General features: G+C 58.2%; 2 protein-coding genes across 3 annotated transcripts; both read right to left on the bottom strand.

The window, feature by feature from the left end:
- Positions 1 to 493: 493 nt before the first annotated feature.
- On the bottom strand, positions 494 to 15,145 carry KLHL26 (kelch like family member 26). Of its 2 annotated transcripts, XM_042887363.1 has the most exons (3): positions 15,071 to 15,145; positions 5,107 to 5,289; positions 494 to 2,357 (listed from the first exon to the last, which is right to left on the bottom strand). In XM_042887363.1, exons 1-3 carry the CDS (start codon positions 15,115 to 15,117, stop codon positions 776 to 778), a joined length of 1,812 nt encoding a protein of 603 aa, XP_042743297.1. In that variant the 5' UTR covers positions 15,118 to 15,145; the 3' UTR covers positions 494 to 775. The 2 variants fall into 2 exon arrangements, with proteins under 2 accessions (XP_042743297.1, XP_042743298.1); XM_042887364.1 differs by lacking the exon at positions 5,107 to 5,289 and having other exon boundaries at positions 15,071 to 15,130.
- Positions 15,146 to 21,540: 6,395 nt separating this feature from the next.
- On the bottom strand, positions 21,541 to 25,488 carry TMEM59L (transmembrane protein 59 like). The gene is made up of 9 exons (XM_042887342.1): positions 25,371 to 25,488; positions 24,861 to 24,976; positions 24,004 to 24,109; positions 23,741 to 23,832; positions 22,848 to 22,994; positions 22,671 to 22,770; positions 22,285 to 22,393; positions 22,076 to 22,193; positions 21,541 to 21,943 (listed from the first exon to the last, which is right to left on the bottom strand). Exons 1-9 carry the CDS (start codon positions 25,486 to 25,488, stop codon positions 21,785 to 21,787), a joined length of 1,065 nt encoding a protein of 354 aa, XP_042743276.1. The 3' UTR covers positions 21,541 to 21,784.
- Positions 25,489 to 27,319: the final 1,831 nt, after the last annotated feature.

Genomic DNA, 27,319 nt, shown 5'->3' with positions numbered 1-27,319 from the left:
CAAGTTATCAACATGGCTTTAGTGCTGTGAACCGTGGATGCCCCAGTTAAGGGAGAATTTCTGGACAAGAATATCATGCTGATGTCTGGAGGGGGTGAGGAGGGGATCTGGAATTGCAAATCCAAACAGGGAAGAACCAACAGAGGCCAGAGGTGTGCAGGGGCAAGCATTCCCCTTCCAGGAGGGGAAAAACAAAGCAAATCACCTCTGAAAAGCAAGGATCTGCTTTCACAGCCCAAGCACCTGAGCTCTTCCAGCTCCCGCTGTCTCTTTATTGCTTCTGGAGGTCAGTGTGTTATACAGGTTTTGGTTTTTTTTCTTTGCTAAAAAAACAACAAATCGACGCACAATGATTTTTGGAGCTATTAGTAAAAATCACACCTGAACTCTTTGAAACATACCACAGTACTTAGTTACTCCTGAGCTGTCAATGTTTGCAATGTGTAATATTGTTAAAAATACGGAAAGTTGGCAAAATGCATTCCCACCCCCCCTCCCCACACACACACTTTTCAGATAAAGAAAAAAAGAGAAAAGCTTTTTCCAGCTGTAACATCTGCTAAGTCTAACTAGCTGACAAGTGCTTCTGACGAAGCACGCTTGCCAGAACACTACGTAAGAGAAGAGGAGGGACTTCACAGAGGAGGGAACGCAAGCTATTTTTCTCCTTCCCTCGCCCAGAAAATGCACGATACCATTTGCAAACAAGGAAAACGCCACGCCATCCCAACGACATGCAACACGAGGCGACCCCACGGCCAGCACAGCAGCTCAGTTATCTCTGGGTGGTGATCTGTGGCAGTATCACAGGAGCACATGCTATCCCAGCAAAAGATTCTGGAAAATGCAGGTCCCTTTCCCATTCATCAGTTTCTGTGTTATACACCTGCACAATGCTCGTGACGTTGTTCAGATGCCAGTTGTACCCCCCTACGATGTAAATCTTTTTTTCTAGCAAACAACAGCCGGCTTCCGACTGACCTGCACGCATGGGGCTCACTGTTGTCCATTGGTCTGTTTCAGGCACATAATATTCCACGGCCAAAACATCGAAACAACGGTCAACGTGGTCCATGCGGCCTCCCAGAGCGTAAATCCTATTATTTGCACTGACCATGGCATGCAGGACTCTGGGTTCGTTCATCGGGGTTTTAAACTCCCACTGATCCGCGGCCGGGTCGTAGCAGTGCAGGGCCTTTTTATCTTCCACCGAAATCCCATACCCACCCGATATGTACAGCTTGTCCCCCACCGTGGCCCCGGCGTGCCCCCACGTCCTGCGCTTCAGGGAGCACACGTAAGTCCACTCGTTGTCTTTGGGGCAATACTTCTCCACAGAAGCCAAGCTCCCCGAGCGGTTCCTCCCGCCCGTGGCGTACACCATGCCGTGCAGGACGTTCAGCTGGAACTGGATCCTGCTCTCCTGCATGGCCTGGATTCGCAGCCACTGGTTGAGGTGAGGATCGTAACGGTAGCAAATATCAACCGCTCCTTCGCCGCTCCGGTACTGCAGGTGTTGCCCCCCTACGATGTAGACAAAGTTGTCCAGCACGGCCACGCAGGAATGGCTGCTGCCCACCTCCATCTCCGTCAGCTCCTTGAACTGGCGCCCGCCGGCGTCAGGCAGGCAGAACACCTTGCAGCTGACGGTGCGGTCGTTGTCGGTGTAAGGAGTGCCGCCGAAGGTGACGAGGGACAGGACGTCGGAGCGGATGGTGGTGCGGGGGGACTGCATCTCGTGCTGCCGGAAAGGCAGGATCTGGTAATTGAAGGCCTCCAGCAAGTACTGCCGGCACAGGACGTCCTCCACCATGATGTCAAAGGTCTGCACGTTGTCCACCAGCTCGGAGGACTTCATGAGCGGGAAGCGGATGTGGCACAGCACCTGGCTGGCGCTGGCACGGCGCGTGGGGTCGTACTGCAGCCAGCGGACGGCGGCGCGGAACAGGTCGATCTCGCTGCAGCTTTGCAGCTTATTGCTCTGCAGGAAGAAAACGAGGCGCTCCAGAGGCAGGTGGAGGAAATCCTCCTCCTCGGAGATCTGGAGGAAATGCCTGAAGGTGAATGCATCGACGGATTCCTTTAAGGAGGCGAGGCTAAAGGTGGTGGCCATCTGCCCGATATTGAGACACGTTTCTACGCTCATGGCAGATTTCAGGAATTCCTCGCAGAGCTCCACGACAGGCACCATCTGGAGGAAGACGGCAGCTCCCAGAACGTCCTGAATGCAGTCAAGATCGAGAGTCACTTCAGCACTGTATGCGAAGTCTATGATGTGTTTCAGCCCCTTTGCAGATACACCTTTCAGTTCGATCACGTCTTGGCTGGCTTCTCTCATCCCACCTGTGAACATCGCCCTGGAGGTCAAGAACACAAACAAAGATTTCCCCCTCTTTAATAGCACGTCAATGATGTAGCACTTCTCATTTTTTTAAACATACTGAACCTCTTAGGAAGGATGGGGGGGGGGAATAAATCAAGGCTAAATCTCTAAAAGCCAGAAGAAAAAAGAAAAGAGCATGCAATTACTGATATACAGCTTGCATAAACAACGCACTGAGAAGTCCCATTCAGCTATCACAGTTAGGTTTGTCAGTGCTGCTTCACCGGCACTGGATGCAGGAATGGTTCCCAGGACAAAGCGCCAGGAAGTGGTCAGAGCCATCAGAGCAGGGAGCGTTGTGTGCTGGACCAAAGGATCCTTGATATTCAGCAGCCAAAAGCAACAGTGGGATCTGCAGCAGCACAGGCTGGCATCCGTAACTCTAACTTCCTGATTTTCAACTACGCAGGATTTGTGAGCGTAAAGAAGAAAATACTTTGGGGAGGCATCAATGCTCAGAAGTCAGCGAGCCCCTGAGCTGGCCTGAGAGGGGCCTTCAGGCAACGCCATCGCACCGGAGGTGAGTTAGCCAAGGGCTTCAACGCTGCCATTGCAAATAGAATTTACACAAGGCTTTGGTCATTACGACAGAACCTCGTCTCCAAGGCTCCTTCCCAATGCCTTATGAAAATAGGAGTTGCGACCACTTCAGAAAACGTCTGTTATGTTGCAGTACGACAGCAGGGGGCTGGAAGGCAATTAAAAAAGAAAAAAACACAACGATTTTCTTACAGCACAGCTGCAAGCACATCAGTTGACCAGGCCAGGCTGAGATTAGGCCCTCGATCACCTCCTTGGGAGGCTTCTAAATTCCACAGGAAGCGCATACCACGCCGAGCACTGCGCAGGCATCTCATAAACTGCTGCTCTGAAGCAGGGCTGCGTTTCCCAGGCACGGGGCCTGCAGGCGTGATGGGGACATAAGTGCACATTGTTTTTTATAGGTTTACATTACGTTTCAGCAGTTTTTGTTACATATTGGTGGCTGGGGGGCAAAGGTTTGCACTGTGTGTAGCATTCAACAAGCAGCAGCAGAGCGATTCTGCGGAAGGCAAAGTCAAACCAGGTTGCTGAAGAACGGTGACATGCGGTTTCACCGCCCAGCATCGTTGTACAAACATCACAGCAAGCCTACAAAGGCTGTCACACCAAAGACCGTTCAAACTGCCTGCACATTTTAGGCCATTTTTTCACCATTGATAACCTACTTTTTCATGTCTGAGAGGTGAATTCACTGTGAAGGCACACTGTCAGAGCTGCAACGACTTTAAGATACAAATTACTCAGAGCAAATGCTGAACAGACCTTCTTCCTCTTTAGCATCAACACAGGAATAGAGAAATACCTTGGGAACGCTATCAAAAGACAGGAGTTCCAAGTTTCCTGTCCAAACCAGGCTAGAAGAACTGCTGCCGTCCAGCACAACCCTACAGAAAGCTGAACGACCTAAATAAGGAAATATCTGCACATGAAATCAGTTTTCTGTAACCGAGTGACCAGGAACGCTGTTCGCAATTATTTGTCCATACAGCAGATGAGAGCACTCTGCTAAAATCCCCCTGCAGATCCCATGTCACCAAACAGCATGCTGCCTGATCCCCTGCCCCAGAGGAGATGCAGGCATGTGTGTGTGCTCATGCATTAGCTGTACAGAGCTGGCTGTGCACAAGCAAAGGAAAGCATCGCCGTTGCCATGATGAAGACAAACCACCAAATAAAATGCCATTCCTTGAAAAAGTGTTATGGTTTTAAAACGCTGATGGTATAAATGCTTCAATTTCACTCTTTTCCCTCCCCTCTTCTGCATAAAGTGCGTTTTCAAAAGCTAGATTATTCTGCCATCGTTCCCCAGGACAACCTTACTTAATGCCACAGACCTTATAGCAAGAAACCCACTCAGCAATTACATTTCAACAGGGAAAACACACTAACAGTGGCACTGCATACAGCATTTATGAATACAAATAGTGCTATTAGCATTTGGTGGAAGATCAGCTCCATCATTAATTGCATGCCTGTTAGGGAGAGCGATAAGCTCGGAAGGTTTATGTTACCGAGGGGAGTCAGAAGGGAGAGAGAAGGGAACAGCCTGGAAAACGTGAGGGTCCTTAAGAAGGACACCATTGGAGCAGCTGAAGAACTGGGATATTCGAGGGACAGGCCTACGTGCCGTGCTCCTGGTCACCTGCTCAGGTCAGCAAGGAACCTGCGTGTCAAGGGGCTGCTGAATGGGGAGAGAACCCCGTGCCACAGAACTGTCAGACAAGACTTTAATGGAGGCAAGATGGATGAACTCCATTTTTCACTTTAGACTGAACTCCCTGCTCTGCAATTGGTTCATCGTGCCTTAATTTGGCAAAGGAAGCTCATCTCCATGCTTTGGCTTTCTACAGACACAGAGAGGGACAGCCGTTCCCTATGGGCTGGGGAACACACGCACAAAACGCCTCATCCTCCTCGGGGTGGCTTCAAGACCTGCCCTTGAGATGGGTCTCAGCCCAGGGGCTGCGGCAGAACAACCTCATCAGAACGCAGAGGGACAGACCCCAAATGTCCACACGCCTCCAGGGAATCCCACTGACACGTGTGGTGCAAACCATACCTCAAAGGGCTGCGGGGGGGAGTGACGTTGGGGCACGGTGGGGAGGTTGGGGTAGGAGAGGATGGGGAAACAGAAACCAAGGGGAGAGGTAACAGTGCCTGCTTCCCTATCAGATTCTCACCTGAAATAGTCACTGCAGGCAGCCAAGACAACTTTATGAACCTGAAACACTTCATTATTTATAGTGAGGATGACATCAAGCAGCTGAGCCTGAGCTCGGAGCGAGGCCAGTCCCTGCAGTAGAGTGGTGCTGTGGCCAGGAGCAGAGAACGTGCATTTCAGGGTGCTGTTCTTGTCAGCCATGCTAAAAACAGAACAAGAGAGACAGGCTGGTTTTAAATTAAAACAATATGTGGTATACCTACAAAGCATGCTGGGGGAGATTCTGTAACACAAAGCAGTTTGAAAGCAAATTCCCAGCTCGACAGCCACACAGACCATCATGACATCAGTACCTCGGTTGTATTCCCTTATCCCAGCACAAAAGACACATCCAAAACGTTCACTTGCACTCGTGTGTTACTGACAACCTGTCACGCCGCAGCACACGTGGGCTTTGGGACCAGCCAAACATCAGCAAGAAGGGCCAACATCTCCATGAACAGAGGTGTCCACGCACTGCTGCTACCCCAGAGTCCACCCTGACCTCGACTTCAACCACGAGACTGACTCACAGTTGCTTATTCTTCTCACCACCTAACCTAAGTGCAGCTGTTAGATATTCTGTACCGTCCAAGGACGGCCCTGCTCGCCCTGTTTGATCCTTTCCTTATGCCTGACCCTCCTGAGAAGAGCAGAATATTGCACAGCACCGGCTGCTCTAACTAACGTCAACTGTTTGAACTGCACTGTAAACAATCCCCTCCCAGTGTAAATATTTCCTTGGTTTTCCCAATGCCTCTCACACATGTTCCTCGGTGCGTGGAGCATCGCTCCTACATTCACTTGGCCTCGAATGCACTTGTCGGTGAGAACACTGCATTTGGAGGTGAACAGCAGCAGCAACTCTGCACGAGTGGGAAGGACGCTGCGATACTCTGTGCTGCCCTGAAGGTAACCCCAGTTGTGCTGCAGGTTTCCTGAGCCAACCCAGGGCAGTGTGTCCCACAGCTGAGCGCTGCGCTCGCACCAACTGAAGGAGAAATCTGAGGCTCACTCGCAAACTTCATCCAACTCTGAACTAGTTTTCTGGATCAACATCCCACGTTCTCTGAATTCTTCTGGGAAGAAAACACACAAGAACCAGTCAGTATTCAGGATGGATCTTAGCTTTTCAGAAGCCACCTGCTATTGGGGCTTTATGTTTTCAAGGGATGTTTTAGGGAAGCGTGACATGAAAAAAGATCACAAATAGATGACAACGAATCTGGAAAACAGCATTTCGTGTCCACAAATCCACACCATCTGCTAACAACCAACCCAGAGAGTTCACCACCACCACCACAGCAGGCGCCACAGACAGAGGACCAAACAAGTAGGTGAGGTCAGAGGAGCGTGTGGGAGATGGGATAACAAGATGGGGGCTGTAAACAACCCTCAGACGATAAGGAACAATAGACAGGACTTTCAACTTGCCTCACTTATCAGACTGCAATTTCCTGCAAGCTTTAGAGAACAGGCAGGCCAGGGGACATCTGTCACATCCATCAGAGCCCTGGGGAGCCAACGCAGCTCCGCAGTGCTTTGGGATGCTGCGGGATGCAGCGATGCATTTTTGCAGTCTGCTTCAAAACTGCGCCCCAAAATCCATGCGGGTTCTTACTGGGATGGCTGACAGCACTCGGCTGTGCTTCCCCTGAAATCCCTCCCTCCGAGTCACAGCACGGAGAACGCCGTCCAGCTACAACATCCTTCCCCTAATAGAAAGGATTAGCAGAAAGGCAGTTGCTGACAAGACCCTTATCCATGACTTCGAGAGCCAAGAAACATCTCTGCACTCCCACTCCTCCCGTGGCGGAGGAAAAAAGCGATTGGAGGGAGCGACTACATGAATATTCATCGTGGCAAACTCATTTGACTCCTCTCTTCAGAGCAATCCGCTGGGGCAGAGAGGAGGAAACATCACAGTGAGGAAACGGCCTTGTCCTGCACGCTGCCCTCCCCAGGCCAGCTCTCGCTGCCCCGACTGCACAGGTAAAGCACACCTGAGGGATGGCAGCCCCACAGCTCACTGCAGCCTCCTTCAGCTCCATCTCCTGCAGGATTCTTCCCATGGCAATTTTCTTCACTGGCTCCTTTTCCCGGTGCTGGCGTAAGGACTTACCCACAGATGACTGCTGTCCCCACAGAATGGCACAGCCCTCCCCGTGGGGGTGACTCTCCAAACAGCACCTGAACAGACAGCCCTCCCTTTGCTTTTCTCTCAGCTAACTTCCACAGCCACTGCTAATAACCAGAGAATAAACTTAGAGAAGATATTTCTGGGCTAGAAGAAAAGAGTTTGTATGTGCTGCAGTTCATTTCACCAGTAATTGTGAGCAGCAACCCCAGGAGAGCTCCCCATATGGGTCCTTTCCTCCTATTACACAGCAGTGACACAATCTTCCAGGTAAAAGAGGCAAAACAAACCAAAACCCAACAGTAAGAGAAGCACTGCTAATGTCCAGCTTCATTCATTCCGAAAGAGACATTTTAGAAGAAACTCATGTGAGCTGGAAGCAAGATAAACCTGAAAAATCATGAGGAATCAGTAGGAAACTTCACAAACAAAAAAGAAGAAAAAGAGGGAGGAGAAAACAGCAGCAGAGTTTGCAGCACGGGTGGCAGGAAGGGGCCTGCAGCAGAAGCTGCCACCCCCCAGGCACAGCCCCACATCACCACCCAGCTCAGCTCCGCTTGCTGGAGGTGGAGAGCAAAGCAGCAGTGGGATGCCAGAGTGAAACCAGCACAAAAGGAGGCCTTGAACATTTGAAAGTGCCTTTGTGAGGCTGCCTCTATCCAAAGCATAGTATATGAACATGCCGTGCATTTGTTGCTTAACACTTTGTTACAGAAGAAGCAGCCTTGCAGACAAACTTCAGCGGAGCTGCATCTCCTTCCCAGCAGTTCAGAACATCCTTCGAGATAAAAGCCATTCATCAAGCACAATAAAGTGTTTATTCTGCTCCTTCCCCCTGCCCTTATGGGTGCAGGCAGGGCTCTCAAGCTTCTGGAATTTTCCTCATTTCTCCATCTTTGCTCTCAAGAAGACGGCAGAGCTTTGCAGGGCTCCTGTGCCCACAGTGTGCTGCAGTGGGGCCGAGCAGTGCCACAGCAACACGGCTGCGCCCCACAGCAATCCTGCTCTGAAAGATGTGAAAAGGAAGAGTGTCGGCCACGGCACATCCCATGGGCTGCACGGCTGTCTGACAACGGCGACACGATGGGGGTCTTTAACATGAATACATCAACACAAAGGCGACTTCACCAGGACAGAAACCCCACTTTCTGTATGGGAAGAGCTGAAGAGGCATCTTCACATGAGTACCACTGCATTCACGGCACAAATGGAGGTGATACAGGTTGGTTTCGTAGCTGGATTTCAATGCAGACACTGAGAAGACGGACTACTTGCCTTGGGCAGCCCTCTCCAAGACCACTGACATCACTGACACCTGGTTGTCAAGAAGGGACTGCCAGGGACAAGTAATGGGATAGAGGATTTGTCTCCAAGCCGCTGTTCTGAAGCCAGATTGCTTTCAATCCTCTCCAGTCACTGCAGGACAGAGCTCAGCACAGATCCATGACCACAGCTTGGGGACAGCCGACACCAACCGGCGTGCATGGGGAGAAGGTGAAAGCGAGGGCTAAGGGAGCGGCTGCAGGCAGACAGCAGGCAGGGAAGGCAAACAAGCCCAGAATTTTTCCTCTTGCTGCTGCCCTTATTGCAGCACCGTGGCTGTGTGCTCCTTCTCACCCCAAGCGCGCTGCCCACATCCTAACTGTCATGTTCCCAAGCAAGGACTGCTTGATGTCAGACCCAAAACAGATACAGTGAGGAAGCATCAGAACACAGGGCTGAACGCTCACGAGACCTCAAAGCCGATGGGCTGGGACATTTGAGGGCCTCCAAGAACAGGCAGGAACTGCCAGCCCTGATGGCGACGTTCCGCCCGCCGCACCGACCTCGGCCTCACCAATGCTCTGCTCTCAGGACAGCTGGCCCTGCTCTGCCTCCCCTGTTCTGCACAGCACCGGCTGTAATCCAAGATGCATTTCAAGCTAATGAATCATTTCACTTTTTTTTTTTTTTAACCAAATCTGTACTGATGATTAAAAACATCAAAGCGAGAATTAAAGGCTTACGAAGCATGAGTTCATATTTCAGCGTGTTTGTAACTCCTGCACAAGTACAAACAGAGGGAGCCACACCAGGAAACACTTCAGCCGTCGAATCAAAGAGAAAAAATTCTTTTGCTACACAAGTGCCTGGCCTTTTGCTATTCTTCCTTCATAACATGGTCCTCCATGGAAGGAGGGATAGTTGTGGTGCTAGCATCGCTCTGCATCCCTGCTCTGCATCCCTGCTCAGCATCCCTGCTCATATCCACCCACGTTTTCCTGCTCTCTGGGCAGGTGGTGCTCGGTAATGTTTCATACAGGAGGAACTCAAGGGGCTTGGCAAGATTTCCACGCAGGGCAACCTTCCAGCAGCCAGCCTCTACAGTAAACACGAGCTCTGAAGGCAGGACCCCGCGGGGCATGGCTGGGGTACAAAAGAGGACAGAGGAAAAGCAGCAGCTTGTGTGTGTTCACATAAAGTACGCGGTGCCACATAAACAAAGGGCTTGGGATTGCAAAACAGCCGGCCAGGCACCTTCTGAGCACTCCAGCCTGCAACAGCTTTTATGGCGAGAGCAACAGAACCACCACAAAGCTGCAGTGACTTTATTTAGCACGTACAGCGTGAATATTAAGGGCTCTGCTCAAGAATAAGTTTGAAAGGCAGCATTATAGATACTTCAATAACGCAAATCATTTAATGCCCTCAGTTTCACGCCTAAGTGAAAAACACATTCAGGTTCTGATTTTTAAACTACAATTAAGACACATAAAATCAAAACAAAAGTCAAACTCCCTCAGATAAGTCACCGGTAGCCATGGTTACTGCAATATCTCAGATCCTAAGGCTCCCTGTCACATGCCCCAATGCTGAAGAGGAGCTTTTGGCACCCTGCACTCCCCCCCCAGTGCCACAGCCGCCCCGTGGGTGCAAGCAGAGCTGCACTGTAAGGATTCCTGCCCTTCGACCCCCCCCGGCAGCACAGCACTGCCACAGAACCCCCAGGAACTGCACCTGCCATTGAGTCCTTAGCAAATGCAACAGCAATTAGCACGGCAGCTAATTAAATGTTAACGCACTGAGTGAAGGCAATGGTTCCGTCATCTTTAGAAAGACACGTGAGCAAAATCTCTTTGCTCCCTTTTCCACCTCCTCCCCTTAATTCCTCCTATTTCCCTCCTCTGCCTCCACTCATTTTCCCTCCTGACACCCTCTTGTTCATCAAAAGCAGTAAATGCAAGTGGAAAGCCTGAGACCAACATCTCTATTCAGAGGTGACACGCCATGTGGGGTGCTCAAATGAAGATCATCGATGAGTTCGAGCTTTAGAAGGATTTCATGCTTTGTGGGGAAAAATGGTCTTCTGCAAAATGTCTCAAAGTGAACAGTGAGAATTCAGCAGCGGTTTGAAAAACCTTTTGTCTTTTAAACTTCCAGTCCCAAAGTTACAGTTAATGTCTGGAGAAGGGAGAACCATACAGAGTCACTACTGTCAGTTCTCAATCTGTCCTCCCCATCCACTTACTGCTTGTCCTTCAGCATCCTCCAGCCCACCTGTCCCAAAGCTGGAGCCAAGGGAACCCCCAGGACCCAACTGCAAGGCAGAGGTCTTTTCAACTTCTTTGTCTTAATATTATTGTTATTTTTGTATCAGGAGAAGTTTGAACATGTCTGCATCTCCTTCTTGTTTGCTTTCCGACTGGGTGCAGGCAGAACCCAGCACACACACACAGATATTCTGCCTAGACTTCCATCGTAGGTTGTCTGCAAGCCAAAGGAGGTGGGATTTGGGTTTCTGCTACAAGTGCTAATGAAACTGGATGTCTGTCAAAAGCTGGCTGGTGAAATGGTGCATTGGAGCATGGAACAAAAAAGTGGAGGGCGAGACATCCGAACACATTAAACTCTGTGCCACCTCGTGGAGTTTCAACGTGAGGGGATGGTCAGTACAGGCTGCACCCGGACAAATGGTGAGAAAAAGAAAAGAAAAAAGAACAAGATTCTTCAAAATGCTTCTGCGTCAGAGCCAGGCTCATCTCTGTGCCACCACCAGCAGCGCCACCACCACCAACCTGTGCTTTCACAGTGCCTGAAGGTGCCATCCCCAAACCTTACAGCAATCGGATTCCTGTCGGCCCCAAAGCCGATCCCACTGAGCCTGGAGCAAACTGAGCCCATACAAAAGTCACTCAGAGCACATAAATCACTGTGGCAGCCATGGGCAGCAGTGCAGCCAGCTGCCCCCTCCTGCTCCCAGCTCCAGGACCACCAGAAGCACAGCAGATCTCACACTGCACACAATGTGACCATATTCCCACGCTGCATGGCTCCCAACGCACTGTGATGCTGTTTGAAGGCAGCGCTGCCAGCAGCCGGTTCTCCCACCACGTGCCCTTACAGTCAAACCCTGGCTTGAAAAGAAAGCAAGCGAGACCAAATCAGAGGTACCAGAAGCCCAGACCTCTGCAGCACATCCCTGTCCTCGTTCAGCCCCCAGAGCTGCAGCGGGTGCCTCCTGCACCCCCACCCACCGCCCCTGCAGCGCCGGCGGCAGCTGAGCAAAGGCTGGGAGGCACCCAGTGGTGCTGGGATGCACAGCACAGCCACCAGGACCACCCCAAAGGGACACGGCTGGGCTGCTGCCTTCACCATGGTCAGCACGGTGGGATCCCTTTTTTGCATTCAGAGAGGGAGTGGTGGAACTCAGCTGCTCTGAGGCACTGCCTGCGCTGGCCGAAAATCCAGCAGGTCCCGTCCCAGCCTCCCAGCTCATCACAAGGCAGCAGCGCCTGGGTCACCCTTCAGTCAGGGATGGCCCGTTTCAGCCCCTCTTGCAGTTCAGAGCAGAAAGCTTCCCCTAGAAGCAAACCGCTCCGTGACCCCTCCAGCCCACACAACCACACTGATCCCTTTGCTCCACGTGAGAAACTGAGGACAACTTCAAAACCCGACCATGAGCTCCTCGGAGCAGCGCTCGCCTCAGCCCATTTCTGCAGCACCCTACAGCATTCTCCAGGCAGCGCTGCAATAGAGGTGACAGCAGTGCGGTCACAGAGTGGTGCTGGAGCAGGCAGGGAGCAGCAGAGCCACGCTGCCGTGACCCACAGCACGCTGCTCCTCCTCACTCCACTCGTCCACCCTCCAGCCGACCGCCCCGAGCAGCCAGGGATCTCAAGCAAAAGCAATGCGAAGCGATGGAACAGCAGGCAGGGCAAGAAACCCCCACCATGGCTTTTAAGCAAGCTGGAGAAAGCACTTCTTGCAGCAGATGCAAACAGCTGCCCCAGCACTTGGCACCGTAACACCAATTCCAGTTCAGTTCCATGAGCAGATCTCACCACCACGGCCGCCTGCAGCTGCTTCCCTCCTTACCTGCACCTCCCACGTACCTGCAGACAGGTGTGGGCCCATCCCAAACATCCACACACCTTCCTGGGCAGCTTGGCTCCATGCACACCTCACACCACAACAACGCAACCCAGGGCAGCCACAAGTGCAGAACAGCCCTTCCCCAATTTTCCTCATCTGCACTGATTCCTCTGCATGTCCAGAATTCATCCTCCATACAAATAAGGAACTGGAAGAGACACCACAGCCTCACAGTGTGAGACACTTCTCTACAGAGCCACCAGTACCGAGCAAGAGAAAAACCTGTACAGAATCACTGGGTTTTTCTTCTGGTCTAAATAAAGCCTCCAGCTCAAAAGTCTCCCAACACTGAACAAGAAAGCAGCAGTGATTTTTTACAGCGATTCAATCAGAGTGTAAACATTTCCACGTCTACCAGATCTAACAACTACATCTGCTTTTCAGTTGCCACGTGGCAGAGTACAGGACGCACAAACCACACAAAACTTCGCATGGTTGCAAAAGGAAAGAATGTCCAAGCAAAGACCGAAGCCGTGCGAGGTTACAGCAGCACGGAGGTGAGGCCGACTCAGCCCCTACTGCAATCCTCCTTCACCTGATCACCTCGCCCTGCCCTGCCGTCCTGCTGTCCCTCCGGGAGCAGTGGGGTTAGGGGAGTTCAGGCTGCCTTCCCCTCGATGTGAACACACATGTACTCACAGATAAGAGGGACCTGCAGGTCCCCCATCCATCCGTTCTGGTTTTGACAGGTGGGATCGCTTTCGGCAGCGTGTAACAGCATTAGGGAGGGCTTTGAGGAGTGTTTGTACAGCCCGGCTGCCTTCCTTTCCTCATGGGATCAACCCAGGCTGGAGAGACACAGCCCTCCCCAGCAGCACATCTGGGCACCCCAATTAACTCCTGCTTGAAGGCCTACGTGATGGCATCCATCCATGCACCCGAAAGATGTTTTCCCTGTACCTCTGTGTGACCTCACGTGGTGCTCTGTGAGCAACGCCGCACAGTTCACACATCTCACTGCCTTCCCTGACTCAGGGCACGACGACCGCAGAGTTTCTGCTGCTGGTTCCGCTCGCCAAACCCAAAATGCATCCCTGTGAGCAGCACTGAGCACAGCTTCACCAGCAGGGTAACACTGCAGCTCCTTCCGTGCAAGGCAAAACACGAAACCAGCTGTAGCTCAGGAAACTATTAACAGGGAAAGGAGGAAAAAAAACAACAAAGTTTATTTCAAAAGGGAAGATTTGGGCTGTTTGCTTTTATTTATAAGAAGAAATCTAACCACGTGCTGTTAGAACAACAAAGCAATATGCAAGAAGAATGCTGCAGAGGACACAAACGTGCTGTGAGTGTGTGCTTCTCCCGCATGCACACATCCCAAACAAACCAGGTGCAGAGCAGTGCCTGCGCTTCACACCATCACAGCCCCAAAGCTCCTGCCATGCTCAGAGCACGGGGCTGAGGGGTTCCCAGCACACTCGTCCTGCCCTGGGCAGCGCATGGCACGTTGCCCTCCTGAGCCACGCGGTCGCAATTCCAAAGATGGAAATTCTGCCTGTGCTGTTTGGGTAACGGCACCAGCGAAATGGCATGTGCAAGGAACGGCGAGGCAGGGCTCCATCCTCTGCCTCAGAGAGCAAACATTCAGTAAGTGAAAAAGGTCAGGGGCAGAAGGAGCTGTCGAGGAGGCACTTTTGGGTCGGACGGGGCCCTGAGATTCTCCTCTTACTGCACGGAGGCCGTGCGGTGTCTCCAGTGTCGCCCGCAGGCTTCTCCCCATATCCTCCAATAAATCCATCACTTCAAATGTGACGCTGACATCCAGCGAGAAGCGGCTCTCACTCTCACGTTTCACCCGGCTTTTAGTTTTAAATTATCCACAAAAACAAACCTACGGACACACAGAGCACCGCGGGGCCGCTGTCCCATCGCGGGGCGGTTCATTCCAGCCCGAAACAAACCGCTGCCACCCCGCAGCGCCTCGGGGCAGCGACCCGCGGACAGACGGACGGCGCGGCGCCCACGGACAGACGGACGGCGCGGCCTTCTGAGCGCTGCCGGCTCCGTGCTGAAGGAACCGCAGAGCACAGCGCGATGCGTCCGTGCTGCGGGGAGAGCGCACCGCACGGCACCGCACCGCATCGCCCCGCACCGCCCGGCTGCGCCGCTCGGGGCCGCGTGGCTGCAGCGCAGGCCGGGCCGAACTGAGCGTCAGCACCGCGCTGACGGAACCGCGGAGCTCCCGCAGCGCTCGGAGCGACGAACGCCGACCGGGGCGGCCCGGCCGCGGAGGCGGAAAACGAAGGGAGAACGAAGCGCGGCGCGGCCGGAGCCGAGCGGCCCGCCGTACAGCGCGAGCCCCGCCCGCCCCGCGCCCACCCGAGCCGCTCCCCGCTCCCGGCCCCGCGGCCCCGCGGCTCCGCCCCGACCCCGCGCCGCGCCGGGCCCCGCTCACCTGCTGGGCCGCTCCGCTCCGAACTCCGCACCTCCGGACTCCGCCATCTTCGCTGCGCCGCCGCGGCCGGGCCGGGCTGGGAGGCGGCGGGCGCCGCGTTAAAGGCGCAGCGGCGAGCGGGGCTCGGGGAGCCGCTCCGCCACCGCCGGGGGTCACCGCGGAGCGGCCTCGGGAAACGCGGGGACCGCGGGTGGCGGCGCCCGGAACGGCTGCGCGGTGCCGCGGCCCGGGGGAGCGGAGCGGCTTTGGGTCCGAGATGGGGGTGGGGGTGGCGCTGAGCCGCACGGCGCCGTGGCTGCGCGCTGCGGCCGCTCGTTTTGTGAGCGCGGCCTCGCGGTGACCCGCAGCCGGGTGCTGAACGATTTCCATCGGGACTCCGTGCGTGAAATGCTTTCTGGGTTACGTGGTTACAGGGCCCGTGGCCTGGGGACGGACCTGCCGGCGTTGAGGGCAGTCAGTGGAGCCCAACAACCACCCAACCTCAGCCACCACGCAACCCCAACAACCACCCAACCTTAACAACCACCCAACCACAACAGTCAGACAAGCTCTCAATGACCACCCAACCCCAGCTACTGCCCAACCTTAACAACCACCCAACCAACTCCAACAACCACCCAACCCCAGCAACCACCCAGCCTTACAACCACCAACTTCAACAACCAAACAACCTCAACAGCCACCCAACCCCAACCACCCAACCTTAACTACCCGACCCCAACCCTCGCCCAGCCATCCATCCTGGACCAGGCTTTGAGGTGAAGCCCGCGCTGTGTGGGCGCAGCACTGCACTGCAGAGGATGCCATTCTGTTGTCACACCTGATGTCCTCATTGCCTTCCCATGGCCGTGCCCGTGGCCAGGCCTCATGTGCTGTGTAATTTCTCAAGCCGCCGCGCATCTGGAGGCGGCGGATGGGCAGGAGGGCATTCCACTGCCAGTGGAAATCCAGAAATTATTCATCCTGGTGGCTCTGCCAATGAGCGTGGGTAAATCCCTTTGATTTCCCATGCCTCGGCGTCCACATCTGTATAAGGGAAAGGGGGAATAAATGGGCTTGGAAAGCCGTGAAAACACCCTTTCAAGTCAGCCTGATGAAAACTTCATGTTCTGCAGCCCTCTGCTTCAAGGAGAGGAATCTATTTCAGAGGCAATGCTGTGTCTTTTTCCTATTTAAACCTTCTAAATCTGCTGGAGCATTAAAAATATTTGGCATTTCCACAGCACATTTCATTCCCAGCTCCAAATGCGTTTTACAGACATTCATTAATTAAGCCCCATGAAACCTTTGGGAGAAAGGGAAGCAGGACTCATTAATTTGCTGTTTGCGTGGCTGCGGTGCCCGCTGCGCCGTGCTGGGCTTTGGGATCGCTGCTCCTGCCACCCCCAGCCCTCATCCTGCAGCACCAGCCCCATCCATTCCGCCCTGCTTCCTCCAGGGCCGCTTTCTCTCTGCAGCTCTCCCTTCCTCTTTGCCAGCTTTACACTTCACACCTCCACATTTCATTTTTCAGGTTTCTGTGTGCATTATCACAAGCGCTTTTGTTTAAGGCCGCGGTTCCAACCTGGCCCTGCTGCCACCCGGCCCTCAGCGCTGCACCTCTGCTTCCCGGCAGGAAAAGCACCGCATGCTGTAAATGCCTTTCACATGTTCCCCAGATCCCAGTTAAATAGAACCCCCAAAGTCTCCCAAAAGCATGAAAAATGCATGTATACAACGCTGGAAGGGAGATGTGTTCCATAACAGCTCTGCTGACCAGGCGTGCTGACTTGTGTCATGCGGAGAGGGAAGCAGAGGGGGTATTTCGTGTTGCTCCAGACTGCCGATGGGACTCCATCTCTCGCAGCAGATCCAGGAACTTCCTCGTTACCGTTATTGTTTGATTTTATGGGCCATTTGATATTTATTTTTATTCCTATTCATTATTTGTTGAGTGCACTCAGCCCCGTCCCCACGGAGCCTGACTTATATCTAAGGTGATTTTTACGAGCAGCGTTAGCGCAGCAGCACTGCTGTAATGCATTGATCCTGCACACAGCCGCCAGGGCAGCCCAGCTCTCCTACTGTGGAGAGCTGCGATCCCCCCATAAAAGCCCAAATCCGACTTACAGGGGAAGAAACAAAGGGATCAGCCCCAAACTTTGCACATCCCTCGTTTTCCTGAGGCTCGCTGTAAGCCGTCGGGATGTTGGAGCCCCACAGGCACGAGGCCCAGCCCTGGGCCTGCTCAGCACACCCGAACTCCCTCCTGTCACAGCCTCAAGTCCCACATCTGTGCTCCACATCTTCCCCCGGCACTGCAGGCTCCCCATAAAGTTCTGGGCTTCCCCCCCCCATTTGTCCCACCAATGCCCAGCAGCAGCTCTGCACACTGCTGTCAGCTCCATTGGCTGTGGGTGCAGGCAGCCATCAGATGGAGCTTTTTTTCCCGATTCCTGCTAGATTCTCCCCAACACAACGCAGCCTCTCGCCTCCCCTCACGCTGTTGGCGCAGAGGAGCAGTTGGGTGACCTCTCTTGCTTGCTGCCTCCACACAGCGCCAGCACCAGCGCTGCTCCATCTCCTGCTGGCACAGTGCTGGTGCCACTTCTGGTGCTGGTGCCACTTCTGGTGCCGGCAATCGCATCCCTCTCCGTTCCTGGTTGGCTGCTCCCCCTAATCCCCATGTAATCCCAGCAAGCACATGAGCTGGGGAAGCACACGGGCTGGGGCAGGCCTGCATGTGCCAGGGCCGTCCCTTCCCCTTCCTTCCATTTCACCCCATCAGGACGCCCTGCTCGTGTCTCCTCACCGCCGCACTCCGGCACAGAGATGCTCCCGGTGCCTCCCGGGGGGCTGTGAGCACGGCACACCCCCTCCTCCTCCCTCACAGCGCTCCCGTAGGGCACGGAGCAGCTCACCACAGAGCTGAAGCAACGGTGCATCACAGCATCCTTGCTGGGATGGAGACCGCCGGCTCCTTGGCCAGGGGAAAGCACGGCCATCGCATCCCGTACAGCTAACAGCTGTGTCCGTGCACCCATAGGTGTAGGCACGGCCGTGCCCTGCAAGCTGGAGGCCAGCTGGAGCAGAAAACCGGCAGCGGTGCCACGTGGGCTCTGCTTTGCGGGGTGGCTGCACGACACTCGGCGTCCTTCCGCTCCCAGCGCCGCCTTCAGCGTCGCTCTCCGTCCCCAGCGCCGTCCGACAGAGCCGCGATGCAGCAAAGCGGCCCGGCCCGGCTCGCACGTGTCGTCCCCCGGTGAGCAGCGGGTTGCTCCGCCGCCGGGCGCCCAGCAGGTGCTGCGGGAAGCCGTTCCCACCCGCGCGGCCAAACCGCAGCCATACGGCCGCGCTCCCCCTGACCAGCTTGGCTGCGCTCCTCACCTGGCAGAAGAACACACGGCAGAGAGAATAAACACGGAGGGAAGCGAAAGCCCCTCGCGGCCCAACGCACGCGGTCCGCGTTCCAAGAAGTAATGAAGCCCAGGGAATGGAAAATTAATGTCACTTGGCGGCTGGCGGAGGCACGCAGCGCAGTGCCGGCTGCGGATGGGGCGCTCCGGCCAGCGGCACCGCGCCGATCCCTGCCGCCTGGACACGGGAAAGGATTTGGCTTTGTTGCTCCCCCTCTCCCCCGAGCCGTCCCTCGAGCTGGGCTGGAATGTGCGTGGTAGGGACAGAACCAATCCCATTAGCACCAGGAGATTGTTTTTCGTTTGGTTTTCCTGTTGCTGAATCACCCGCGGCTCTTCTCCTCCCAGGGGGGTGGGGGGGATGTGGGGAGGAGGATGGGCAGCTGATCCCCCCCACCGGCAGCCGGTTCGACCCATCCTCATCCTCACTCCTCTGATGAAGGTTTACCCCCCCCCCAGAGCCCCAGCCCGATGAAGTTGCCCGGGACAGCAGCGGTGTGGCCGCGCATTGAGCAGAGAGCGATGAGGACACAGGCAGCCCTTGCCCAGACGAGGAGCTCGGGCCCTCTTTCCATCATCTTCAAAACACGCGCTCTGTGAAGGCCCAAAACCGCCGCTTCCTCCCCATTGTGTTCCCTTATCAAAGCCCTTCATTCCTCGCTGTGAGCCGCGGAGAAGCCTTGTGTGGCTGCTCTGTGCTCTGTGCCCAGCCGGCCCTGCTGGGAAAGAGCGGGGGGAGCAGCGGGTGCAGCCCCGACCGACCATGGATCGAACTGCGATGGACACAGCGGGGTGCACGAAGGGGGCTTTGGGGACCCTTCCCCACCCCCCCATCCCAGCCCTGGGTTTCTGCCCCATCAGCTCCCGGGGAGGGAAATCCGTGCGTGAACGCACGGCAGCGTGTGAGCGGCTGTGGAGCGGGGCCAGCTCCGGGCAGCTGAGATTTCAGTGGGGCAGGGAGGGGGGGGGCGCCCCTGGGGGGGTGGAAAAGGCAGCGGCAGCGGCAGCCGGACCCAGCGGGGCTGCGAGCGGCGGCACCGAGCGGCACGGGCACCGAACGGCGGCACGGCACGAACCGGGCGATGCTTCGAGGTCCACCGTGGGGTGCTGGGGGGGCAGCTCGCCGCCTCCCCCCGGCTTTTTGGCGGCCGTGGGGCCGCCGCTGGCCTCAGCGCGGCTGACAGTCCCCACCTACCGGCCTGCGCTTCCCTCCCGAGCGTGGCTGAGCTGAAGCCGGTGGGGAGGACGTGGCCCTTCGCAGCCCCCGATGCCCACCGTGGGGTGAGGGCGCGATCCCACCGCTCCTCCCCATGGCATCGCTCCTGGCACATGGGGCCACACACCGCGATGTTTTTCTTTCCCCGTGAAAAACTTGCAAGGAGGGAACGAGAAGGAAAAAGGCGTCGGGTGGAACTCAGCCCGGCTGCCTGCAGGGGGGTGGAACCAGCGGATTTCATGCGTCTCTCCTCACTGCAGCGGGGTCCCTCCTCACCTGCTCCTTCCTGGGCACGGCTCCCTGCGCCCCGCGCCAGCAGTGAGGAATCTGATCCAGCCTGAAGGCGAGGAGTCTGTTTGCAGCCCCGTCCCAGGAGGGACCGCCGGAGCCCGCGGCGCTCAGGGTCTGCCAGCTGTCCGTCCCACCTCCCCCTGCGCCGGGGGCATTCGGGCAATAAGGGGTTAATGGGTAATGAGGGATCGGGGGTTTGTTGGGGGGCAATGCTGTGCCGTGGGCTTCCCACCAAGGGTTCCCGAAGGGCTTTGTCCCCTTCTGCTCCATCGCCGGATGCCGGCATCATCACCAACGCCCCGAGCTGCACACGGGAAATGTGGGTGGAAAGCAGCAGCGCTGAGACGTGCAGTGAGGGGGGGAGGGGGTCGCCTCGGGACCCCCACCTCGGGGACACAGACGGGCTGCAGAACAGCTCTGCTGCGAACGGGGCTCTGTGGGGGAAGGCGTGCGTGTGCACGGCAGCCCTCGCGCTGCGCCGCCTTACAGCCATCCGCGCTGCTTCTTGCACGGAGCCGGGACCGACCCCGCACCCCGGGGCTCAGACCCACACCCAGAAACCAGCGGGCCAACCCTGGTACAAACCTTTTATTTCTCCTCCCGTGTCCGACCCGCGCTCTGCTCGCGGTGTGGCGCCAGGTTTGTTTCCTGAACCCATCTCAGAGTGTGGGAGGGGGGGAACTGCTGGAGGGGACGCTGCACCCCTGGGACTCTGCAAATGAGGGGGGGGTCGGGACAACACAGACTGCACCAACACCGAGCTGAGCTGCCAGAAAGCAACACCAAGAAGTGCACTCCAACTACGGACACGAGACCCCCACCCACTCCCCAACCCTGATATGTTCACTGTGATATGGAGCAGCACAAAATTGATGGGGCTGGGGGACACCTCCAGGGATGCCCCCTCACCCCACAGCGACACACATCACTGCCTCCCAACGTGGGGTGAGTGTAGGAACCGATGGGAAGGGGCACGGGCAATGAGTTACTTTGTACCACGTGTTGGGAGGAGGTGGGGGGCTGGGTGCCACCACGGGGTGCCCGGGTCTGGCAGACTGCATGCCGGTGTGAATCAAACACAGAACAATGCACAAAGTGATGGAGATGGGGAGAGGGGAGATGGCCCCGTGTGCCCTGAGCACTGCTGCGGGTGGGGGGCTGCACAACGGGGCCCCCCGGACACCGGCCCTCATCCCTCACGGGGGCACGAGGTCAGTGCCACCCGGTCCTGCCCTGTGGGATGCTGTGGAGATGTGGATCATCCCAGGAACGAGAGGATGGGAAATGTCACTCTGTCACCAGCCAGTGCCCCCCGCCGGTGTCACGGAGTGGAGAGAGAGCACAGAACCATCGCAGAGCGTCCTGCAGCCCCAGCCAGGGCCCGGCCGGGTGCTCACATGGGCACGGGGGCGGCGGATCGGCTGCTCTCTCCGCTTTGGCTGCCAACACCAAATCCATTGGCCACGTTCCGGCTCCCGCGGGGCCATCGGCGGAAGGGAGTTCCCAGGGCTGGGGCCGGCGCCGCGGGGGCTCAGCCCGAGGTGGGGGCCGGGCTGTGCCGAGCCAAAGCCCCCCCAGGCGCTGCCTCTGCCCCGCTGGAGCCGTGCCCGGAGGGGGGGCCGGGGCTGCGCTCCCCCCTTCCATGCTGGCGGTGGTCGCTGGGCTCTGGGCAGCGGGAGTGCAGAGTGCAGCAGTGCTGACGGAGGGGGAAAGTTCCAGGCTGTGGCCGATGGAGGCAGAGGGATGAGGTCGGAAGGGGGACCGGCATGGGGACAGTGAAGTGATGAGGAGGTGATGGGGAGAGGTGGAGCACTACAGGATGGTCTTGTCCAGGTCGACCTTGAGTGGCAGCGGCCCCACATCCTCACCGTGTGTGGGGCACAGAGTGACGGCGATGACGGGCGGCAGTGGGAACACACTGGGGCCACGCGGGTCCTCCAGGCACTCCCTGTCACCATTGATGCTCAGAGGCTGAAAAACAGTAGAGGGCACCGTGTGACCTTGGGCCTCACTGTCCCCAGCCTGCAGACGATGCAGCACTGATGCATAACACCCACCAATGCAGCACCCACAGCATAACAGCAGCACAGGGGCGGCCGATACCTGAGTCCTGATGTGCTGCTCGGGGGCGGTCACCAGGCTGGCACAGCTCAGCCACAGCATCACCACGATGGAGAGGAAGAGGCAGGCGGCCAGGATCCAGCGGGGGAGGCCCGAGCGCCTATAGCACCCCCGAACCCGAGGGAAATAGGGCCGCATTATGGCAGTGCACTGGGTATGGGAAGGGGGTCCCCGCAGCCCCCGACACCTACTTGGCCATGCAGCCCAGGAAGTCGTGCTCTGGCTGTGGGGTGTCCATGGGTTTGGCTTTGCCCCATGGCTCCTTCTTGGGGGGGGACTTTTCCTCCTTCTGCTGGGGGCCTGGAAGCAAGAGAAGCAGTGCTGAGAGCGGGCATCACTGTGCAAAGTGCAGGGTGCAGGATGAGGGGTGCAAGGTGTGAGCTGTGAGGTGCACAGTGCTGGCTGTGCTCCCCTGGTGGCTCGCTCCCTGCAGGGGGTGCACAGAGCTCCTGCAGCTCCTTGCTATGTGTGCCATGGGTTTGGGAAGCAGATCAGAGCCACAATTTGTTCCACTCTGGTGGGATCTGAAGCTGCCAGGAGGGCTCCTGACCCAGACAGCAGCAGAGCAGTCCCTCACCTGTGTGGAGTTGGGGGGAGTGGGCATCGTTCCCTGGTTCAGGCCACTCTGGTTGGGTCATCTGAGCTTCAGGCAGCGGGAACTCCATGTGGGGCTGCGACTGGAGGAGGGGAGAAGCAGTCAGCGTGAGGGCCCCATCCCATCCAGTCCCCAGCAGGAAGGGCTTGGGACCCCCACCTGGAACACCACCACTTTCCCATCGTCCGCCTGCAGGTAGAAGGTCCACGTGGAGGAGATGAAGCTGTGGGCAGAGCTGACGATGTCAGTGCAGAAAGAGGAGACCAAATCCAGCACCGACAGCGACGGCGCCTTCACCTCTGCGCTCTGCAAAGCAGCGGGGACGCGGCGTCACCTCAACCCCCCCCCATCAAACAACACCATGCAGGGACACGGCTGCGCCGAGCCCAGCGCTCCTCCAGAGCCCCATTCCCACACCCTGCAGCCACCAGGGGCCCCTTTGGGACGGACGCCCCCCTCCGGCCCCATCCCGCGGTGTCCCCCCGGCCCCGTGCTCCCCCAGCGGCTCAGGGCGTTCCCGCTGGCAGTGTCCCCATGCCCCGGATTTTTGGCCGTTGTGGCAGTTTGTTATTTTTAACGCATCCCTGCAGGAATCTGCCGCTCCCCGCCGGCGTTTTGCCGACCGCCCCTCGCGCGGTCAGAGCGGCGCACGGGAAAGAAATAGGTCAGATGCTGTCTCTAATTATTCTGCTAAATCTGCCCGGCCCGACCGTCTGGGAAACGCAGAGCAGCGCTGGGGGCGACGCTGTGTCCGTCCCTGGGCTCTGCCCCGTGGAAATGGGATGGAATGGAGTTTTTGGGACCCTCCGCTTTGGCCCTGCTCCCTACAGCACCGCCTCGCTCTGCGCTGAGAGCCCCTTCCTTGGGCTGAAGGCTCGCTTAATTAATTGGGCAAAAGCTGCATTAATTAAACACGGGAAGGAAAGCGTTGATAATTGCTGGGAAGGATCAAAACCCGGGGAATCCACGCCAGCGCTCAGCCCACACCTCCCACCCTTGGAACCCACAGCAGAGCCGGGCGGCACCGGGGGGCACCAGCCCACCCCCCTCACCTGCTCCTTCCTCTGCACGTGGGGCAGCTGCTCGCGGCACCCGGTCCTGCAGCCCCACTGCTCCTCCTCTCCAATGTAGGCCTCGGCACACGCTGCAGGGCAGGGATGTGGGGTGAGGATGGAGGGGGGGCAGATCCCCACAGGGGACACCGGTGCCACCCGCGCCTCCCCGCTTGCACCCATGGGCCGTATGGGATGCAGCGGTGCAGCGGAGGTGTCGGGGTGGGGAGAACCCATTTGGGGCCGGGGGGGGGGCCGCTCACCTGCCTCACATTCAGCCCTGGTGCTGTTCAGCCCCGCGCTCGCATCCACAAAGTGGCAGATGGAGAACAGCCGGCAGCCGCGGTGACAGGCGCTGAGCACAGCGTCCTGCAGGCACAGGGCACAGAGCTGGCACACAGTGCGGCCAGGGGCTGCATCCGACCCCCAGTGTGGCCCCCCCAGGAGACTGCCACACTTTGGGGGGCTGCCACCAGCCACACTGCACCCATAGAGCTGTAAGAGCAATGGGGTCTGTGTCCTGAGAGGATGTGGCACGGCCCTGCGTCGCTGTTGGGCATCCCATATGGGATTCCCTTCTGGAAGGGCTGTGGGGGGTGCACGGGTAGGGGGGGGTGCACACGTTGGGGGGGGAGTGCATGGCACTGTGTGCATGGGATCTGCACGCATGGGAGGAGGTTTTCATGCATAGGAGGGCTGTGCACGCATTTGAGGGTTTGCATGCATGGGGCTGTGCGTGCATTTGTGGTGCGTGCATGGGGGCTGCGTGCTGGGGGGGGGGGGGGGGGGGGTAGGAAAAAAGAGAGGGGGGGGGAAAGCTACCGTGTGTGCCTGCACGGGGGGGGATCCACCGTGGGGAGGGGCCTATGGGTGCCGGGGGGGTCCATGACACGTACAGTGGGCCCAGATGGGTGCAGCTCCTCCCCTCCCCCGCCTCCGGGCAGCGCGGTCCGTCCGGGCTGTTCTACCCGCGGCGGTGTCACGGATCTGCGGCCTCATTCAGCCCCACCGCAGGGGTCGAACCCCCTGCGTTCTCCCCTCCCCACCCCCTCCCTTCAGCCTCAGTACGGCCCTGTTATCCCCGTTATCCCTGTCCCGATCCGAGGCTCTGAGCGCTCACTTCGCACTCCACCTCCTCACCGCGGCCCCCACCGCCCCCGGGGGATGGGGGGGCTCCGTGACGGAGATACAGAAGGAGATCCCAAAGCAGAATGGGACCCCTGGAGGCACTCAGGCCTGGGGATGGGCGCAGCAGTGCGGACACCCCCAGCCCAGGGGGGGTTGCCGGGGGGGCTCAGCAGGGGGGGAACACGCTGACCACCACCACCCCCCCCGGTAGCTGCAGGCCCAGATTGCGGGCGGCGTTGCCCGGTGCTGCCGGTACCCCCCCGCGGCGCTCCTGTTTCCCGGTGCATCCCCTGGTGCCACGGATGCTCCCCCCCGCTTCCCCCCGATGCCCTCAGTGCTCCCTCCCGGTGCTCTGAACACCTCCGGTACCCCCCCCCCGGTTCTCCCGGTACCCCCCCGCTGCTCCGGGTCCTTCCCCCCGCCATCCCCCTCAACCCCCCACCCCCCCCCCCCCCCCCCCCCCCCCCCCGGGGGGCCCCCGGGGGGCCCCACTGCCCCGGACCGGGGCCGGTGTCCCCGAGCTGCGCCGAGAACGGATCTCCCCCGGCGGCGGCGGTGACGGTGGCGGCGGTGAGCGCGAGGCCGAGCGCGAGCAGCGCGGGGGGGCGCGGGGCCGCCATGGCGGGGACGGAACGGAACGGAGCGGAGCGGAGCGGAGATGCCACCGCCGCCGTTCGGCCCCGCCGTGACGCGCCGTGCGCCGGGCGGGGGCGGCGGGGGGAGCCGGGGGGGGGAACCGCAGTGCCGCAGCTCCGCCGGTACCGGAACCCCCGGAGAGGGTGCGTGGCACAGGGGGGTGAGGGAGGATGAAGGGGTGGCAGGAGAACACGGGCAGTAATGGGTTAATGGGGTTAATGGCGGGGGGGTGGGGGTGGGGGGCAGAAAGGACTGAGGGGGTCCGGAGGGACACGGAGGTGTGGGAGGATCGAGGGATGCGGGGACACGGGGGGAGGCATGAGGATGGGGGGCTGCATGGGGAGCAGGAGGTGTGGGGGAATCCCGGGGGGGAGATGAAGTGGGACTGGAGGATGTGTGGGGGGGTCGCAAAGCAATGCTGGGATCCTCGGGACGTGGGGGGGGCTCTGGGGCCACGAGGGGACACGGACAGAGGCGGGGAGACCGGGGGGGGACACGGGGACATGGAGGGGGAGCGGGGCACGTGGGGGCTGCAGAGGGGCGGGGGGCACTCAGGCTCTGCTGGCCATCATCCCCCCCCCGGGCAGCACCCCGCACATCTCCGCCCCCCGCAGTTTCCCCCCCCCCCCCCCCGGCGCAGCGCCCGGCCCCAGATTTACGGCTTTTATTTCGCAGGGCTTAGCAGACATCAAAGCGTGGGCTCGGCCTCGCGCTCCCGGCTCTGCCCGTCTCCCTTATTGATGGCAGCACCCCAACGCGGGGGGGAGGGAGGAGGAGGGCGGGGGGCTCCACCACCCCCGGCCCTAATGGGGAACTCATGGCCGGAGCGCTGCCGGGGGGCTCCGTTGGGCCCCTCCATCAGCCCGCTGCTCCTTCAGCCCGTGCGCCTCGTTAGGAGCGGTGGGAGGAACGTGCTCTGGAGGGGCTCGGGTTGGCTGCGCTCCCCCAGCCCCCTCCCAGGCCCTCCCCCACCCCCCCCAGCCCTGCAGTCTCCTGTCCGGCGCCGCTGACAAATGGCGAAGTAAATGGGACAGATTGGGGACTGCTGCCGTAAATCACAGCGCGGTGCTGCAGGTGGGTCCCCATCAGCTGTGGGGCAGAGCTGGGGCTGCTGCCAGCAGGGGGGGCGGGGGAGGGAGCGGGGGGGGCACAGAACCTGATGGCCTGAGTGCTGGTGGTGCCAGCACTGGGACAACTGGGGGCAATGGGGGAAAAAAATGGGGGCAATGGGAGCAATGAGTGCAATGGGGGCAATGGAGGCACTGGGGTTACTGGGAGCATGGAGGGGGCACTGGGAGCACTGGGAGCACTGGGAGCATTGCCAGAGCCGCTCCCCACACCGCCCGCCCTCTGCCTGGCACCGTCCCACACTCTCAGCCCCTCCACTCGTGTTTTAATAGAAAAAAACAGAGCCCCTCCCGAGCATTAAAACACCACAGTTGGCAAATATTGACTGTGGGTGACCCCCCCCCCCCCCGGGGCCGGGGGGGGGCCCTCAACGGGGGTTGCGTTTATCAGTGACCCACATTCCTCCTGCAGCACTCTGTGCCCAATTGGGAGCGGTGCCCTCCCCGCGGTGCCCCCACGCCCCCCCCAAACCCCACTCCCCATTTTGGGTTTTTTCCCATCGGCGTCGGCGCTGCGCAGGCGGGGGCTGCGGGGTGGGGGCGGCACGGAAGAGGTTAAAGCAGTTATAAATTACCCGACGGACGGACGTGGAAATGCTACAGAGAGGAATAGAAGGAAAACTCGGCCCGCTGGATTCTTGGCATTTCCAGCCTCTTTATTTGTCCCACAGGTCACTTCAGAAGGATG

This window comes from Lagopus leucura, unplaced genomic scaffold, assembly GCF_019238085.1.
Source record: "Lagopus leucura isolate 7727_CA_CO unplaced genomic scaffold, USGS_WTPT01 Super-Scaffold_100081, whole genome shotgun sequence".
NCBI lineage: Eukaryota > Metazoa > Chordata > Aves > Galliformes > Phasianidae > Lagopus > Lagopus leucura.
Note: the sequence above shows the minus strand (reverse complement) of the source record. Positions and strands in the feature narration are given on the sequence as shown.